This window comes from Diplotaxodon limnothrissa, linkage group LG3, assembly GCF_057381915.1.
Source record: "Diplotaxodon limnothrissa isolate DT_005_m linkage group LG3, D_limnothrissa_male_GT1.1, whole genome shotgun sequence".
In the NCBI taxonomy this organism is placed as follows: Eukaryota; Metazoa; Chordata; class Actinopteri; order Cichliformes; family Cichlidae; genus Diplotaxodon; species Diplotaxodon limnothrissa.
The window spans coordinates 14,205,008-14,223,422 of NC_140598.1; the positions used below are offsets into that span (position 1 = coordinate 14,205,008).

Here is an 18,415-nt window from a genome sequence, read left to right on the forward strand (position 1 = left end):
TTATTGAATTCCACCAAAATCCCCTTAACGAGCTCGGAGTTGTTTCTCGCTATCTGATCGATCCTTCTCTGCATCTGTGAGCAGCGTTTCTCCAGTTTGTCCTTTTCTTCTTCCACTTTAGTTGCTTTGTCCTCCAGCTGATTACAAAACTCTTGCAGTTTTAGATTTTTAGACTCAAAGTCCTGGACGATACGTTTTCCTTCTTTCAGTCTTTCCTGCTGTTGCTCTTTCTGTTGAAGAAGGTCTTTATTTTGGCGCAGTGTTTCATCCAGGCTTTCTTTCAGCATGCGGTATTTTTCCTGCATGCTCTTCAGTTCGTGCTGCATGTCTCGTTGCTTTTTGTCCTGCTCTTCCTTCTGTTGGAGGAATTCTTTCTTTTCTTCCACAGCTTCATGGAGCTGTCTTTGGAGGAGCCGATTTTTTCGGTCCATGTATTGGAGATCCCGTTGTATCTTATCAGTCATTGTTTTCCTGTCTTGGAGCTGGTTGGTCATTTCTTTTAGTTCTGCACTCTTTTGCCTGTTTTCTTTAATGAGGTGCACAATCTGCTCTCGGGTCTGAGCAAACTTGATTCCCCAGCCCTCATTAATAATTTTTATGTCCGTCTGGCACTGTTGTCTTTCTTCCAGCTCTTTATTTTGGGCTTCCATTCGTCTACATTTGTCCTCCAGTTGAAGTTTGTCTTCTTCAATTTGTTGCATTTTTTTCTGGAGAAGGTAGTTTTCCTTCCTACTCTCCTCTAACGCCCTTTGGAAGGATGAGGAGCCATTTGGGGAAATTGGCCGGCCACGCCAGGAAGGAGAGGCGGCGTAATCTTTTTGAATTGGTTGTTTTTTTCTTGGAAACATGTTGGAGTTTCTATACGATGACTTTGAAGAGCTTGTGGTGAACGTTTTGTAGGCTGCAAACACAGATGCTGCTGAAACGAACTAAAACTTGCTGTTTCTCACCCCTACTTAAGGAAAAACATCAAAGGACTTAAGATTCTTAAGATCTATGACATCATCACTCCCTAAGCCAATGAGATTGTCACAAGACATTTTGGAATGGGGTATTTTTTTTTAAACTGTTTTCAAACTTAACTTAAAATTTCAGTGTTTCCTGGTTGTGGACTATTGGTTAGTCCAGCCGATTAAGAAATTAATTGTCACAAACATCACTAATATTATATAACAGACGACAAAAAACACGAGTTTTTTTTCTACTCAATAGCGGTATAATAAAAGTTTTTTTAATTATCCTACTTTTTAGAAAAGAGAACATTTATTAAAGATTATGTATTTAATTAAAAAACTCTGTTCATCTAAAGCAGGGGTCAGCAACCTTTAAGACCCAAAGAGCCAAAGAGCCATAATTGGCCTATCTGGGGTTGAAAGGCTCGATAAATGCACGGCGTTTCGCCGGGTACACCGGCTTCCGCGAGTGTGACGCTTATTTTGAGCGATGAAAAAATAACAAAATATAATTTTATTTGTATATTGCAAAATCACAATAATCTTCCAATTTAGAACTACAAGTTAAAAAAAGAACTAACATAAATAAAATACACTTCAGCTAATTTATTTTCACAAACCACGCGGAGCCGCACTATAAGGACTAAAGAGCCGCAGGTTGCCGACCCCTGATCTAAAGGGTTTAACAAAAAGGGGGAGCTTCCTGCTGGAAATTGAAATGTCCCCATGTCCCCACTGGGCGATCGTGGCTCAAGAGTTAGGAGTTCGCCTTGTAATCGAGCCCCGGCTTGGACAGTCTCGGGCAAGACACTTCACCCGGCAAGACACTTCACCCGTTGCCTACTGGTGGTGGTCAGAGGGCCTGGTGGCGCCCCAGGGTGGCTGTAGCTACATCACCAGTGCGTGAATGTGTGCGTGAATGGGTGGATGACTGAGCGTGGGTGCTTAACTAGTTAAAAAGACAAAACAAACATCTGTCTCTTATTTTTTATGTCACACAGGAAAGAAGCTTCAATGTCTGATGAGAAGACATTAATTTGTTGGTGTTTGTGGTGTTTGGTGCAGTTTTCTTGTTTTCTGGCTTGTTGTTTATTTACAGTGGAGATGAAGATCTCTAACAAGTTGATTTGTTCACATTTGCACATCTTAATTTTTAAGAGGAATGTGTTTTTTTGAGTTTGTACACTATATGCATGTAAGGCAACCGTTTCCTTTGTGTGTATTTTTGTGTGCATCTCTTTTAACAAAAGGGGAACAAAAGACATTTAAATCGACCTCAGATGATTTGTTTAAATTTTTACAAGGTCTTACTGAGGTGATGCAAAGTGAAACATGCTTCTTTTTTGGTAATGTGCTGGAAAAGCTTGAAAATTGACCTTGAATGTGCTTAAAAAGTGCTTGAATTTGACCCTAAAAATGTGTATGAACCCTGCATATATTGCAGTATTTACATTTTATAGTAGGAATTTCATGGCAACAGCTAATCTTTATTTTGTTTACTGGGAAATGAAATGCTGCCAATTCACAAAGCTGTGCTTCAGCTGCACTTCCTGTTGTAGACTTGTGATGCACACAGGCTCTGTTCCAGCACTCAGCATGTTCTTCCTTATTTGCTCCACCAGGGGGCGCTCCTAAACTATGACATCTTGATAGGAGTGAACCAGGGAGAGGGGCTGAAGTTTGTGGACGACAGTGAGGACAACGACGGCATCTCAGCTGCGGCGTTCGACTACACCATCTCCAACTTTGTTGAGAACCTCTACGGCTACCCAGAGGGTGAGGACGCCACCTCTGTACACTGCCACTTTTTCAGTTATTCCATTTTACAGCCTCCTCTCACTTAACTGCATTTTGCAGCATCATCATGTTTTGTCTTATTAGGAGCCGCGTTTGTTGATTCGTTTGTTTTTTTCTGTTTGCTGTATTCATTAAAATAAACGGATAATCGTCAAAATGACAAATGTGGACAATTATCAAAGCTTACATTACAATTCTGACAGCTTGAGTTCACATGAATTTTCAAAAGAATATAAAAAGCTGTGAAAGTGCTTTAAGCGTTTAAAACATGCGAGTAAAGAATGGAATCAGTAACATGTGAGCCCAGTGAAGTGCATCAAACAAGACAAGCGTGCTAAAGAGAGCCACTCATCCACATCACGGCGTGTCTGCGCCTTAACCTTTGAGGCTCTGTGGGCAGTAATGCTATCATCCCCCAGGTAGTGGGCTCCCAATCTCAGTGTCGGTGTTTCTGACAGATCGGCCTGCGAACCCCTCACAGCCGGACCACAGTCACAGTACAGACATGTTTGGATAATGCAGTCATGCTTCCTCTCTGCTGCCTGTCACTCCTTCTGTTATCAGAAAGACTTTTTTTTCCTCTCTAGATTTCTCACTCGCTTCCTGTTTACGGACCACCAGTGGGTGGCACCAGCTGTGGCCACTGCCAAACTCCATGCTGAGTTTCAGTCCCCAGTTTACTTTTACACGTTCTACCACCACTGCCAAACCGAGACGCGGCCCGAGTGGGCCGACGCCGCGCACGGAGACGAGATACCTTACGTGTTCGGCGTACCGATGATCGGTGCCACGGACCTGTTCCCGTGCAACTTCTCCAAGAACGATGTGATGCTGAGCGCTGTGGTCATGACTTACTGGACTAACTTCGCAAAGACTGGGTAGGCCTCATGTCACAGTAGTGTAAACTGTACACGTTACTGTATGTTCACTGATAGCCTTCTAGTCATCTTGAATACTTGAATCTGGGTTGCTAGTTTAATTCCCGTGTGGCTTTGAAGAATTGAACATACTGGTTCACCAAAAGCATCCAGATCCCAGAGCAGCCGGTTGGTCTTAGATAGTTTAAAGGTTGCACAGAGAATGGGCCTCCTGTCTGTATTCAGTGTATTGATGCCACATGTTACTTATAATGGAGACTGAATATAACTTTGAACTGAAACGTTTAACCTTTATGCTCCACCAGGGACCCCAACCTGCCCGTCCCTCAGGACACCGAGTTCATTCATACCAAGCCCAACCGCTTCGAGGAGGTCATCTGGACCAAGTTCAACTGGAAGGACAAGCAGTACCTTCACATCGGTTTGAAACCTCGTGTCAGAGACAACTACAGAGCTAACAAAGTGGCCTTTTGGCTGGAATTAGTCCCTCATCTTCACAGCCTGCACGACGTGCTCTTTCCCACCACTACGCGCTCCCCCGCAGGCCGTGACCCCGGCACCATGAGGCCCAGAAACAACGTTCCTCGAACCACTCGTCATCCTTACCCTACCTTCCCATCAGATCCTGAGCCCGAGGGCTCAGAGCGCCCGCCCCAGGACCTCTTTCCCGGAGACACCCGCGACTACTCCACCGAACTGAGCGTGACAGTTGCAGTTGGAGCGTCGCTCTTCTTCCTCAACATCCTGGCCTTCGCCGCCCTTTACTACAAGCGTGACAAGCGGCACGAGATGCGCCGGCACCGGCTGTCCCCTCAGCGGGGCGGCCCCGCCAACGACCTGGCTCACAGCCAGGAGGAGGAGATCATGTCCCTGCAGATGAAGGACTGGGAGCACGACGCTCACCACGACATGGAGCCCCTGCGACCCCACGACATCCTGCGGCCCGCCTGCCCTCCCGACTACACCCTGGCGCTGCGCCGCGCCCCCGACAACGTGCCGCTGATGACGCCATACACCATCACCGTGATCCCCAGCACCATCACCAGCATGCAGCCTCTTCACGACTTCAACACATTCCCCTCCACCGGCCACAACAACACCCTGCCCCACCCCCACTCCACCACCAGGGTATAGTAGGGACAGGCCCGACACAGCGCCACCTAGGGACCAGGAACACTGGCTCTGCTTCCGCTCTGGAAGGGAGGCCTCTAGACGTGGGCCTTCGTTCTGTCCTCTTATTCTCTTCTTTCTCCAAAAGCAACTACACCTGCTGCGTCATGTGCTGTGAAACTTGGCAGCTCCCTCCACTGGTGGCATGTGGAGGTGCAACTGAAGTGTCCAGCAGCAGATGAGCAGTTTGGGGTGGGTGACTCAGATCTTTCAAAGATACTGTTTTCAAAGACGGTCTGCTGTTTCCAGGCTCAAGACCTCCAACATTTGTCAAAGGGACGAATGCTCTCTCGCTCCTCGCTGTTTTCTCTTTTTTACGTTGGCGTCATCTCTTTTTCCATCTCCTGTGTGTTATGTGCACATTATGCTTCTCTTTTCTACATCCGTGTTTTATTACTGCTCTCTTCCTCTCATTTGACACGCCTCCCTCCTGCTCTTCTCTAAAAATTCCCGATCTGCTGAGCAGTCTGGAGGGGGAGGCGTACACTAAACATATAACTATGAAAACACTGATATCTTTCATTCGACCAGCATTTTTAGGTGCCAAGTAAGTACTGCTGTGTTTCATTTCTCATCGAGGGAGAAGAAAAACCAAAGAAAAATAGAGTTTCGCTATTTACCGTCAACTAACAGAGTTCTGTCATGTTCTCATGACAAAGTGCCAAACTGGCCTCAGTCGTGATTTTCTTTCTTCCATCTTCTCTCTTTTTGTTGTTTTGTTTGAAGCATTTGTTTAATTGTTGTTTTTTATTGTGTGGAAAGAATTTTTCTGAAAATATAGATATAGAGAAATGATATTATATATAGTTCTATATAAAATGTGTACAAAGGAGAAAGTATATAAAAGGGTTTTCTCAGTGGTGGATCTATGCATGAATTATTTTTAAAGACGCGGGGAAAAGGACACTGTACCTGTCGATGCACGTTTCCCAAAATCTAAACGAGTCATATCGCTCCATGTTTGCTACTTTTGGTTTTTGGTTTTCTCCCGCAGAGTAAGAGCATCGCAGGAGCATCGCAGGAGCATCGCAGGAGCATTGCAGGAGCTCCTGAAGTCAAACGACACCTCCCAGCACTCATTTATTAAAACGGAGTCGATGCCAAAAGTCTTAAACGTTAGAATCAAAGCAACAGCTGTGAACTCAGTCATGGTGTCATGTGCAGCCTCCGTCTTACTGTCACTACTTTTTCATTTTAGGGTACGTGAGGTAAAGCGTCCGTCGATGTAGCTTGATTGTACAAAATTATTTTTCTACGTTATTAACAAAACAGAGCAGAGACTGATGCTGCTCCTGTCTGACCCCCTTATGTCTGCCACATGTGTATTCTGACTTCATATCATCACTGCTCCCTCCCTCCTCCTCTCTCCATCCTACACCGCCTTTGTTATTTAACACCGCCCCCCCAAACTGATAATCAGACAAATTCCCAAACAGCTGACTTCACTGTGTCGACACCGTTCCTGACTATTTCTGACCTCAGCTCAGCTCTGCTATTATCCTCACATTAAGGGTTCGTTCACCTGCCTGCAGATGATCTGTGAGCTCGTCGGTTGTAAATTAAACTCTAAGCACACTGAGGGTAACCGGGAGGCGTTCAGGGCCTGCAGTGCAGAGCTGCAACATGAAAAAAAGGGATGGGGGCTCAGATCTCCTGAACAGGGTGGAAACAACACGGTGGGTTTGTGCTGTTTGTGATTCCTGCTCCGTCACTCTGGTGGAGACCACTGCAGCTCAGCAGCGCTCCCTGCTGACCCTCTGATGAAGATGTCAACAGTATGTAAACTGAGCTGATGTGCTGCTGTTTGAGCCCACGTGGTAGCGTACGTCCAGTATGGGAGAACTTAGTCACCGGTGCTGTCTTTGCTTGTGCTCTAGCTTTAGCCTGTTTGATTGTTTGTTTTCTATTTTATTACTGCCTAAAAGGGGAGGTGGGGGAAACACATGCCTGACTTCTCCTGTCAGAGGTTTTGTAAGCTCAGTGGAAGGGAAACGTGCACAAAGTAAATCATAAAACAACTGAGTGGGGCTGTGCTGCAGGTGGATCAGTGCTGTGGACAGTAGCTGTGGAAAAGAGACTGGACAAAGACTCTCAGCCTTAAATACAGGACAGAGGATGATCCGATCATCTTTCAGCTAACAGTGTCGAGCAGAAGGACGGCCGGCTGATGCGTCCGTACGAACCCTTTTGTACTCACTCCTGTGTATAAGGAGGTGGCGAGGGGTTGTGTAGTTAACCTCAGTGATAGGTTTGTAGCATAAACCTATTCGTTGGAACGTTAAGGACAATTTAATTACATAGCAAAGCAAGACACGAGTAGGCAAAGTTCTTCATGTTTCCCGTGCACGGGAGAGAACCGGACAAACGCCGTTCCTTCGCTTGACCCCAGTTGCTCTCGTCCGCTCCCCCGTAACACTGCTCTTTTATTGAGGTTACATGAATATACATATGACGTTCATTAACATATGACGTCTACATACAAACAAAGAGTACGTTGCCTGTGTGTGTGTGTGTGTGTGTGTGTGTGTGTGTGTGTGTGTGTGTGTGTGTGTGGTGGGGGGGTCAGAGTGTGACCCCATAAAGACTTCCCTAAACCTGCTGGTCTGGAAGTCCAGCAGTTCATCTAAACAAAAGGCACTTAGCCTAAATCAGATATAGATACATTTATCCTAAATGAACAGAGGGAGTGACTTTAAGTCTGATTTCAGACTATGTCAGTATTAGTTAAGCCAAGAGTCGGGCAAAAGCTTTATGACCCGGAAAGTTCTAATTCCCACAACATATTGTTGGATTAGTAAGCAAAACTTTTCTGTGATGAAGATTTTTGGGGTTGTTGTTTTAGTGATGGGTTCATTCTGTCAGTTAGCTTTGGCTTGTTTTCTTATTTCAATAGAGGGAGTTTTACTAAACATGGACATGTCGAGGAGCGGCTCATTATTTCTGTAACAGTGCACTTAGAGAAAACTGTCAGGTGTCGCCCCCTTTGGTGATGATGTTTTGTGCTCTGATGAGCTAATAATCAGCTCTCTTTTCCTCCTTCTTTGTTCTAAGCAGGCCTGCAAGATTGAATTAACAGCGCTGTAAAACATTGTTGTGAGAGCAAATATAAGGTGAGCTTTTCCAGATTACAATGGGCTGAGGAAAAGGTCACCTGTGGGAACCTGCGAGTTCCTGTCTAAAAGGATTGCAGCGAGTCAATCCAGTCCAAGATCATAAAGAACTCTTTTTCTAAAAACAAAAGAAAGAACAAATAAATGAGCTCATATTGATGAGGGTGGAGACTCTGATGCTTTGTGCGTGAGGCTCCACTATCAGCAAGATCTAGTGTGAATGTGTGTGCATGATGTGTGTGACTGGACTGTGACTGGACTGACCATGTGGACTAAAGTGTTGACTGACTTGACACTGAGACAAAGACTGGACCAACGTTAGGATGAGTAGATGTTGACAAACAATTCACGACGCCGGTAAGAAAAGGGTGGATGCTTTGCTTTGCTTTTGGCAGGAGCAGGAGCACAAGAGAGAGAGAGGGAGACCGAAAGGTATCGATTTGTCACATGGCATCGGTTTGTCACATGGCATCGGTTTGTCACATGGCATCGGTCTGTTAGGTTTTGGGATGAGAACGTGTTGGATGGTTATCTGTCTTGGTCTGGTGGAGGTCTCTTCCCATAAGAAGACTGATGACTTTTTCATTAACACTGAAGTGTTTCTTTCTTCTCTCTCCCCTCAGATGACTTCACACTATAACCAAGGACACCTCATAGGGGATCATCTGATTGTGGCTTCTCTAATAATCTTTCTAATAGTAATATTGTTCACTGTTATGTTACAGAGTGAAGTGAGATTAGTGCTGTAAAACTTCCATAACACTGAACAGATGCCACCACAGATATGTTGAAATCTCAGTCAAAACTAGCAAAAACAAATGAAATCCATGAATCAGAAATGCTGATTGTTGAACAGATAATTCAGTCTGTGCATGAGGAGGATCCACTTTAGACTAAACTACATACAGAAACACAGGAACCAGGGCACAGTGTAAATCCAGGAGCTCTGTGTGCAACAGCTGACCTGTATGAACACAAAACACTGATTGAAGTCCACGTTGATGCTTTCTGTCTGTTTAACTTTTACATTTGAAGCAACACATTTTACTTCAAACACACAGATCAGGTAGAAAACTGTGGATTAGAAAACAAATTCATCAAGAAGGTCCTGAAGCAAGAAGTTCATCATTGCATAGAGTAAGAAAAAGGACATGAATCATCCCACGGGTCTGTGCAGTCGTTATGTTATCATCAGCTAAATCATGTCTGCATACTGTGTGTGTGTGTGTGTGTGTGTGTGTGTGTGTGTGTGTGTGTGTGTGTGTGTGTGTGTGTGTGTGTGTGTGTGTGTTGCTTTTTTAAATCTTCTACTTAGAGTTCAAACTTGGATAGTGATACAAACATTGCACTGCTTCATTTAATATTTCATTGAACACATCTGTGGTTGAATTTGAATCTTAAATGTTTTGATTTCAAAGATGTGGTTCTGATATGAAGGAACAGGAAGTAAATTGTTGCCATGGATACAGTGAGACAGACGCCTCAGACCCTTATTTTTTATTTCTTTGACTTTTTATTTTATTGATTCATTTCTTTATTTTTACATTTTAAAAAGTGTATTTGTCTGAATGAACTAATCCCCATTTCCCATGCTTTGTATCACTGGTCATACTGGGAACAGCCATAGAAAATGTTTGTAAAGAAGAAATCTTAAACATGAGCAGATTCTCAGGCGATTTCTGTTTCCTAACCATTGTTTCAGTAACACGTCCCATCACTACATGTGTGTTAAAGATTTCTTTGGGATCAAAATCATCCACTGACAGTTATCAGTACAAACAGGATGCAAAAATCCAAAGTTCAGACTTCAGAGTTACTAAAACAGAGATCTGAGGAAAACTGGTTCTTCACACGACGTTTCATGTGTGAACAGTAGAGGTGGTTTCATTTTCACATGTAGGTGTTGCAGTGAGGATTGCAGGGAGACATTTGCTGAATAGCTGCAGCTCTGCTCCTGTAGACTGCCTCTGAATGTGTGTGTGGTGATAAAGTCACTTTAATTAAATGTCACCTGTCAGGGAAAACTTTGTGTTGACTGAAGAAAGTTCACTTCTCTTTCATTGCAGCTCCACTCTTATTTTTGATGCACTCATTTGTTTCATAAATGATTTCAATGATTTTGCCACAGCTCTGCATTGTCAGGTCGGAGCATGTGTGCTTTTGATGAAATGCTGATATGATGACGCTTGATTGGGGAAAGATTTCCACAGGTGGTGTTGTTGGTCTCCTTCTTCCAGTTTTCTTGTTGCTGCCTCTCTCCTCGCCTCAGTTGCTGCAGCTGTATCATGTATGTTGTTATGTTACATACAAAGAGGAATTTGTGACATTAAAGAGTAAAGATTCTTCTAATTGTTTTCATCTCATCTCCTACTGCTTTAGTCTGCGTGGACAATATATGAGTAAATCATTACCAAGCCAGATTATATTTGGAATATTTCAAACAGAGGACATTACAGTGAAATCTGCTTTCAATGTGACATTTACTTTGATCCTTTAAGACACAGTTTATACATCAGACAAGCTGTTTGCAGAGCGATTAAATGTTTGATATTGTTGTTAAAGTTGTACAGATGAGCGTTAATCACCAACAGCTTCATTCATGTGGATGAACTGGACGGTTCCAGGGAAACTATCAGGATCACACGCCTCCAGTGGTCACTGTGAGTAACTACAACTCTGCACATACAATAATTAAGATGAAGAAATGTTTTTATTGTAGAAAGATGAACCAAATGTAGTTTGACTCTCTGACAAACGATGGCAAGATAAAAGTAGTTTGTTAAAAAAGACACAAAAATGGTAACAATGCAAACAAATACAAACAACAGCATATCCTGATATGAGGCTCACAGATCAGGATCAGTACAATACGTAGCAACCGACATTGATGTTGCCATGGTGACCGCTGCTATATATAGTGTTTCTGTTACCTCACTTGTCTTAAACATCAACGCTGGCTGTTTTTCATTTTACTAATGAGTCCACTCTCTTCCCTCACTTTCGTCTCTTCCTCGTGTTTGAGCTCCTCTCAGAGAGGATTTAAGAAAGAGCTTTGATGATGGCTGTAGCTCAGGAGACAGAGCAAGGCATCTAATGATCAGAAGGTTGGTGGTTCAATCCCTGACTGCTCCAGCTGGCACACAAAGTATCCTTGAGCAAGACACTAACCCTCTCCGATGCATCCATCAGAGTATGAACGTGTTAAACAAGAATCAGTCCATTCACCATGGAAACATCAAAGTAGAAAGTGATGGCAGTTATGATTGGCTGCACAGCTGGATCACATGACCAGGTGAGTGGTACAAATAACAGGAAGCTTCTCTTGTGGCTTTAATAATCATTTGAATTGATAACTTGTGATTTACAGACTGTTCTTTATCTTTTCATTGTCGTCTGAAACACAGAAAAATATCAATGTTGGAAAATATGACATTTATATCTAGTTTCTACAGGATGGTTTAATTCTCCAAAGGCCACCACAGACATGACAAAGTTATTTCATCATTATAATGCACAAAAACAAAAAGCAGGATGAGCCCTGCTGCTCACCAAACTTGTGTTGAATAATAATTTGTGAATCATTTAGTTTAAAACATCAACTGACTGAATCCATGAATCTCATCATGTGTTTCTGAGTGAAAGACACAGACATGAACAGACTGAACTGTTTCTCTAACAGGTAAGACTAACTACACAGAGTCACTGACTCAGGGCCAAGGAAAAATCTTCCTACAGTCTTCTTCATAAGTTTGAAAGGAGAAATCTCAAAATCAGAAGTGTTTCTCAACCCAAATCCAGGATAAAGAGGTTCAGTGAATGTGGTGTGGAAGGTGTGGAGGTGGATCAGAGAGTCAGAGGAGACTCTGTAGAAGGACAGAGTGCCAGCAGGACAGTCCACACACACTGCTGCTCTGTTAGAGACAGAGGAGGAGGAGATGGGTGTTTCTCTGTTATTGTGCCACACAGAGGAATAATGATCAGAGCAGAAAAGACTCCAGGACTGATCATTTCCACCAAACACACACTCATCACTCCTTCCTTTCCTTTTGATTCCTCTGTAACTCACTGATATCCGAGCCCTCCTCGTCCACTCGACCTCCCAGTAACAGCGACCAGTCAGACCATCTCTACACAGCAGCTGTTCACAAACATCAAATCTGTCTGGATGATCAGGATGTGACTGAAGCTCCTCCACATGTGTCACCTTCCTGTTGTTGTCAGACAGTTGGAGCTTTGTGTTCACTGTGTTTGTGTCGATTGTGAGTTGACAGAAATCTGATGGAGAGAACAAACACAATCCAGCTGCAGTTATTGATCCATCATCTGTTCATTGATTGACACTTTGATGATGACTCCTGACATCAGAGATGCGAATGATGAAGATGGTTGAATGTGTGCTGCTTTGTTTTCATGAATCCCATTAAAAACACACTTACACTTCCTCAGACCTGGTCTCAACCATCGGCCTCCAGCAGGCTCCACCCTGAAAGGAGGAGGGGGGTCAGAGCAGCACAGTCAGCATGCACACATGGACATTACATGACTCTCACACACACACTGTTACACACTGATAAAGGAACAGTCCAACATTTTGACACATAAATGTTTCAACTTCAAAAGAGCAAAACTCATAATCACATCACATTTAATCTCCTTTATTAAGCACGATGTCCAGGGAGCATTGACATGTGCCACAGTCAAGGTCCAACACACTGTGACATTCATGCTGTCAGGGAGTGGGTGCATATTAAATGTAAAGACTGGGACTGGCTACAAAACTGATTCAGTACAGGTAGAGTGCAGCAGCCAGTGCATCACATATTTTGAGCTAATGCAGCGGTCATCACACCACATACTGCTTTCTATGTAAAGGAGCCTTCATTCTCAGATTAGGGCTGTTTGTGACCATAAAGTCTGTCTCACAAGGGCAGCCACTGGTCCAGGCGAGGATGCCTCCACAGTGGGATGTCTGAGGGTGCAGACATGGGTGAAGTTAGGACCAGGTGCCAGTGGACCTGTGTACCTCTGGAGATAGGAGTTATTGTTTCACTCCACCAAAAGCAGGAGAGAACGATGTTTATTAATAATCCTTCTAATTAATAAAATGCTCTGTAGAGCAAATTTGTTCAAGGTAAACAAACATAAATGATGGAAACAGCATCAACCAATCACAATGCTGCACTCTTGCAGGAGGAGGTTGTGATTTGATGCATGTGATGAATATATTTATTTCTTATTCTCCTAACAGGAAAATTATCCTTTATTTTTGTATATTTATACTAACATAAGTGCATTTAAAGGCTCGTCATCTTGATTTATTTATTCAGAAATGATGTCAAACAATAATACAGGGAAACCCTGAATTAAATGACACAATTCTTGGTCATTGATGGTTACAGCTAACAGTGTCTCTGGGACCACTTTGGACAGCATTTGACTGAAGTGCTGTTTGGCTGCAGGGCCACCATGAAGGCTCTTTCTGGAGCTCTCAGTGCTGCAACACATATCCTGCAGTGCAGGCTGCAGGGTACCAGGACCAGTGGTTGTTAATGCTACATCCACTTTACAGTCAAAAACACCCACTAGTCTGGGCCTAACACCCAACCAGTGACCCGGTTTGATATTTTAGCACAAACAAGTTTCAGTAGTAAACGCTCAGAAGCAGCAAACTAGCAGTGCAAAATAGCCCATTTTAGTAGGCGGCCAGTTAAGTTGAGTGACCTAGTAATCCATTTACTTTTACTAATATGTTTTTCTAAGCTGGGGAAACAACTTCCCCCTAATTCTAGTTTATGCTGGGCCAGGCTAAACATGTCCTGGACATGGTCTCTGCACACAGATAAAGCTTAAAATAAATAAAGAGAGTGAAAATGTCAGTTCCTTTCCAGAGATCAGTTTGAACAGGCTGCACCGTTGTTGCTGACAGAGATTTTGTCCTATGAGACCCCATACAGACATCTACTGTTTAAGTTAGAGCAGAATGGAAAAATGTTCCTATATGTGTGATTGTTCAAATAACACTGGTTTCCAGCGTTAAGTAATCAGACAGAGCCAGTTTCCTCATCTATCACACACTGTTTGTGGCTGTAACGGCCATCTACATTCCTCAGAGTGTCCAGTCTTAGCTGCTCAAGCATCTTCACTGCTGCCTCTCCTGGGTTATTGTAGCTCAGGTCCAGCTCTTTCAGATGGGAAGAACTGGAGCTAAAAGCTGAGACCAGAGACTTGCAACCTTCCTCTGTGACCAGGCAGCCTGACAGCCTGCAGACATGACAAATACTCTTAGAGAAGAGAAAAATAGCTAAATGCAAACAGGAAATCGCAGCCAAAAATCATTAAGAAATGGCATGACTGAAACAGGAGTTTAAAATGGCCATTAGTCAATCTAAACCTTAGATTGTAAACCTCTAAACCTTATATACTGAACATTTCAAGAACGCTGACCTGAGTGTTTCCAGTTCACAATATGGACTTTTCAGTCCAGAAGACAAAACTTTCACTCCAGAGTTCTTCAGGTCATTGTTACTCAGGTCAAGCTGTCTCAAACTAGAGGGCTGGGAGCTGAGTAGTGAAGGCAGAGTTTCACAGCTTCTCTCTTAGAGATTACAGACACTCAATCTGAAGAGACAATAATGAGAAAAATAACAATGTTAAACTTTCTGGTCTGAACCTTTGAAAAATACATGATCTAGATAAAATATCATCTCTATAGAGGTTAAATCATGTGGAGGGTTAATTAATCATCAATAATTAATCGATGAATCATCATTAAATAATTTATTAAATGTCATTAATGGATTAAGTTCAAAATACTTATTAAATATATACATACATCATTGATTTAATGCCAAATAATTTCTTTTCCAACATTTACAATAAATTAATTAAAAATTTAATGATTTTTAAATAAATGTAATTAATCAATTAATAACACATTTAATTAATTATTTAAGAATCTATTTATTTAATTCATTTGGGCCCTTCTAGCCCTGCAGCTGTGCATGTGCTCACATATCCACTGGTATGTGTCCTACAGGTATTCTCACAGCAGTGCTGCTGAACATTAAATGACCAGCAGATGTCAGTTCTTCATAATAAGCAGTTAAACTTTGTGTGATCTGCCTTTGGGTGAAGCAACAAAGCCGGAAAAATTGGACACATTCACAGAGCTTTACCACACCATCACTAGACAACAATGGAATTATTTTAACTAAAAACAAATAATCAGAAAGTCTTCTGCCTGGTCTCGTACCTCTGTGTTTCTGTAACATGAATAATGAGCAGGGGTCGGCAACCCACGAAGAGTGTCAGCAGAGCACATGTGGAACTGAACCATTCGCTTGTCTTAATTATCTGATGTTTATATGTGTTACACTTTTTTAATCTTTAATTTTAAATTGAAACTAACATTTAAAAACATTTGGTACAATGTGGAAAGAGGAAGAGTATTTCCAGCAGGAGCAGAAACGTCTGACTCAGCATGACGATGCTGTTGGTGGATACTGAAGAGCTCAGCCTGTCAAGACAGGATTAGGTTATCGTTTTTAAACATGTTTATTCAATTATATTCTGAGGCCAGTTATCTGGTATAATCTTTGGAAGTCTATTAAAATAAAAATAAAATCAGATGTGTGGTCTTTTGGTTGTTTTTGTTTTGTTCAATAAGCAGATGTTGGTGTTTCAGCAATGCAGTAACTTAAGTTTAAAAGGCTTGTTAGAACCTATGAAACACATCATACAGACTTGTGGACATTAGAAGACGACTAATAATCATCATGAATAAGACTAAAGGCAGGAAGGTGTCCTTTATAACTAATAATATTAATAACTAATAATATTAATATCATAGTCTGTCTGCAGCTGAGACAATACAAACTCAAACTGTGGGGAGAAGATTATATCACTTCAGTTTAAATTGACCTTAAGTGCCACATTTTCACAGACTTCTTTATTTACAGCATTTTTTACGTGCTGTATAGATTATACAGTTGGGTCCATAAATATCTGGACAGAGAGAACTTAGTTTCTGATTTTGGTTCTGTACATACACTAAAATCTATTTTAAATGCAACAACTCAGATGTGTTTGAAGTGCAGACTTTCAGCTTTAATTCAGGGGGTTGAACAAAGAGATGCAGAAAAATGTGAGGAACTAAAGCATGTTTAACACAATCCCTTCATTTCAGGGGAAATGTAGAGGAAAAATTAGAAAAATTAAATAACTTAATTAAATTAATTAAATCATAAGATTGTCAGCTGATAACCAGCTTCATGCGACCGCTTATCCTGGTCCCAGTGTTAGGGTCAGTGAATCCAGTTAACAGAAAGATATCCTGGATATACTTGACTGACTTTTTAGACTCAAGATTAATAATCATAATAAAAATTATAGTCTAACATCCAGAAATCTGCACGATGTGTTTCATTATGTCTAACAAGCCTTGTACAGTTAAAGCTAACAGTTACTACATGCATCAGTACATTTCTATATTTTTATATCTATAAAAAGAAATCTGACACTTGCGAGACTTTATCAAAGGTGTGAGCGTCACAGCAGAGGCCTTTGTGTCAAAGTAGCTGAGGATCAAACAGAAAAACATGAAGGTTTTCCTGGCCTGGGATTTTATACAAATATTCTGCAGTACATCAAAAACAAAAGAAAACCATTAATGAACATATGAACATTACCTGATGCTGCTGACGTGAAGCAGAGCAAAGTTACAGAGGTTTGATTACAGACACAGCTGAGCGTTTTGCAATTTTGCATCATTTTAAAAAGTTTAAATTTGTTCAGTATTGAACGGCAGAAACGAGGCTTTGTTTTCAGAAGTAAGTAAAAGAAAAAAAAACAGCGGCCGACAGGCTGCAAGAACGGTAGACTTGTGCGTAACAAGCAAGCGAATAATGCAGAAAACAGGAAACTGTTCTAGAAGTACAGAGAGAGAGAGAGAGAGAGAGAGAGAGCTGTGCATGAAGTGTGATTTTATCCTGGTGGCAGCAAAACAATCAGAGGGAATTCATGACGATGTTTATGTGAAGCGTAGTTTGGAGCTTCTTTTGCTGCTGGTTTACTCAATATTGTTTGGAGAGACATCAAACCTGCAGCTTCAGAATCAGCGCAAAAAGGGCGTAAACACAAAGCGCGGAGCCGCCGAAACATCAGAATCAGCGAGCTGTCGGCTTTCAGCTCGTGTCCGTGCAGTCAGGTGAGAAAGTCACATCTCACTGATTCTGATGCGTCGGCGGCTCCGCGCTTTGTGTTTACGTCTTTGTGCAGAATCCGTGTTCCTGCTCTCATTTACTGTTTTAGCTGTTTGGTGGTTGTTGAAACTTTGGGAGGTTTAACCTGAGATTCTGGCGTTTTGGCCAAAATAAATTTATATTAAAAATCGATTCAGGATTTTAATGAATCGATATCACGTTATCCAAGCCAGAATCGATTTTAATCAATAAATCGATAATCAAAACCCACCCCTGATGCATATACACGGGTCACACTACTTATTGAAACCCCCCAAAGATCAGATCTTAATCAGACAGGTTTTTGTTTTCAAAGTTTAGACTTTGCTTCTATTGGACTTTTTATCAGTAACACGTGCTTACTTTTTGCAGGAACAGTTGAAACTAACATAAACAAATAACTCCAGAGCTGATAGTCAGCAGGGGGTTTACAAGTTGTGGCCGCGTTGTCGGCGGTATGAGCTCGACCACTTGCAAGGTGAGCTGGCAGACATCACTGAATTCATCAGAGATGATTAGGTTCATTTTGACAAAGTGAGCAGATATTTAACCTCCTAGGACCTGGCGTCCACATATGTGGACATCACATTTTGGGTTGTTTAGACCAAAATACTACATTTTGCTCTACAAGGGCCTGATATCCACTCACAAGGATGTTATACTGCCACTGTGCTATCGAAATTTTAGACAAATATCCTCATATGTGGCTCTCATTTTTCTCAGAAACAAAAAATGTGGTAGTTCTTTGTTTTTACATTCATCAGGTCCCAATCCCCAAATATCAAAGAGAAATTAAAAATGAATGCCACGGAGGAGTTTGGGTCTTAGGAGGTTAAAGATTATGCCACTACATTCTTGTCTAGAAGATATTAAAGTGTATTTGGTGACACACAAAAAAGGGTAAAGTTAAAGTATAGTTTGGGTCCACACATGTCCAAACCCTGGTGTGTAGGCCTACTTAGTTTTGAGGAATTGTCATGGGACCGGGGTCTGGGTGACCCAGGGCCTGTAAGAAGTTATGGACATGTGTGTTTTTGGTGCTGCTGTCTCCTGTTTCCATGTTTGTGTATCTAGGTGTGTGTGTGGGTGTGTCAGCCAGGAGCCTGGCCACACCTGCAGCTGATCAAGCCTCGTCAGAGGAGCTACTTAGGAGTGTGGTGGAGCTGTCTCCGATGCTGGATCATTGCGTAACGTCACGTTAGTCTCTTGGCGAGTTAGTTAAGGTTAGTCTGCTGTATTGTGGCGTTGCTGACGGCTGCCTCTTTGTT

The 18,415-nt window shown here is 42.2% G+C and overlaps 3 protein-coding genes across 4 annotated transcripts in view; 1 reads left to right on the forward strand and 2 right to left on the reverse strand.

The window, feature by feature from the left end:
• The window catches only part of LOC146634600 (protein NLRC3-like), a 720,577-nt gene that overhangs the window by 665,412 nt on the left and 36,750 nt on the right, over positions 1 to 18,415 (reverse strand). The gene's annotated exons all lie outside the window — the stretch shown is intronic.
• LOC146634624 (neuroligin-2-like) lies at positions 847 to 4,762 on the forward strand. The gene is made up of 4 exons (XM_085349650.1): positions 847 to 896; positions 2,542 to 2,746; positions 3,315 to 3,628; positions 3,934 to 4,762. Exons 1-4 carry the CDS (start codon positions 847 to 849, stop codon positions 4,760 to 4,762), a joined length of 1,398 nt encoding a protein of 465 aa, XP_085205776.1.
• LOC146634625 (stonustoxin subunit beta-like) lies at positions 11,594 to 14,728 on the reverse strand (the record flags this gene model as incomplete). Its single annotated transcript, XM_085349661.1, has 2 exons — positions 11,594 to 12,185; positions 14,709 to 14,728. Coding segments are annotated over 2 exons (612 nt in total), but the record flags the coding sequence as incomplete, so codon positions are not given.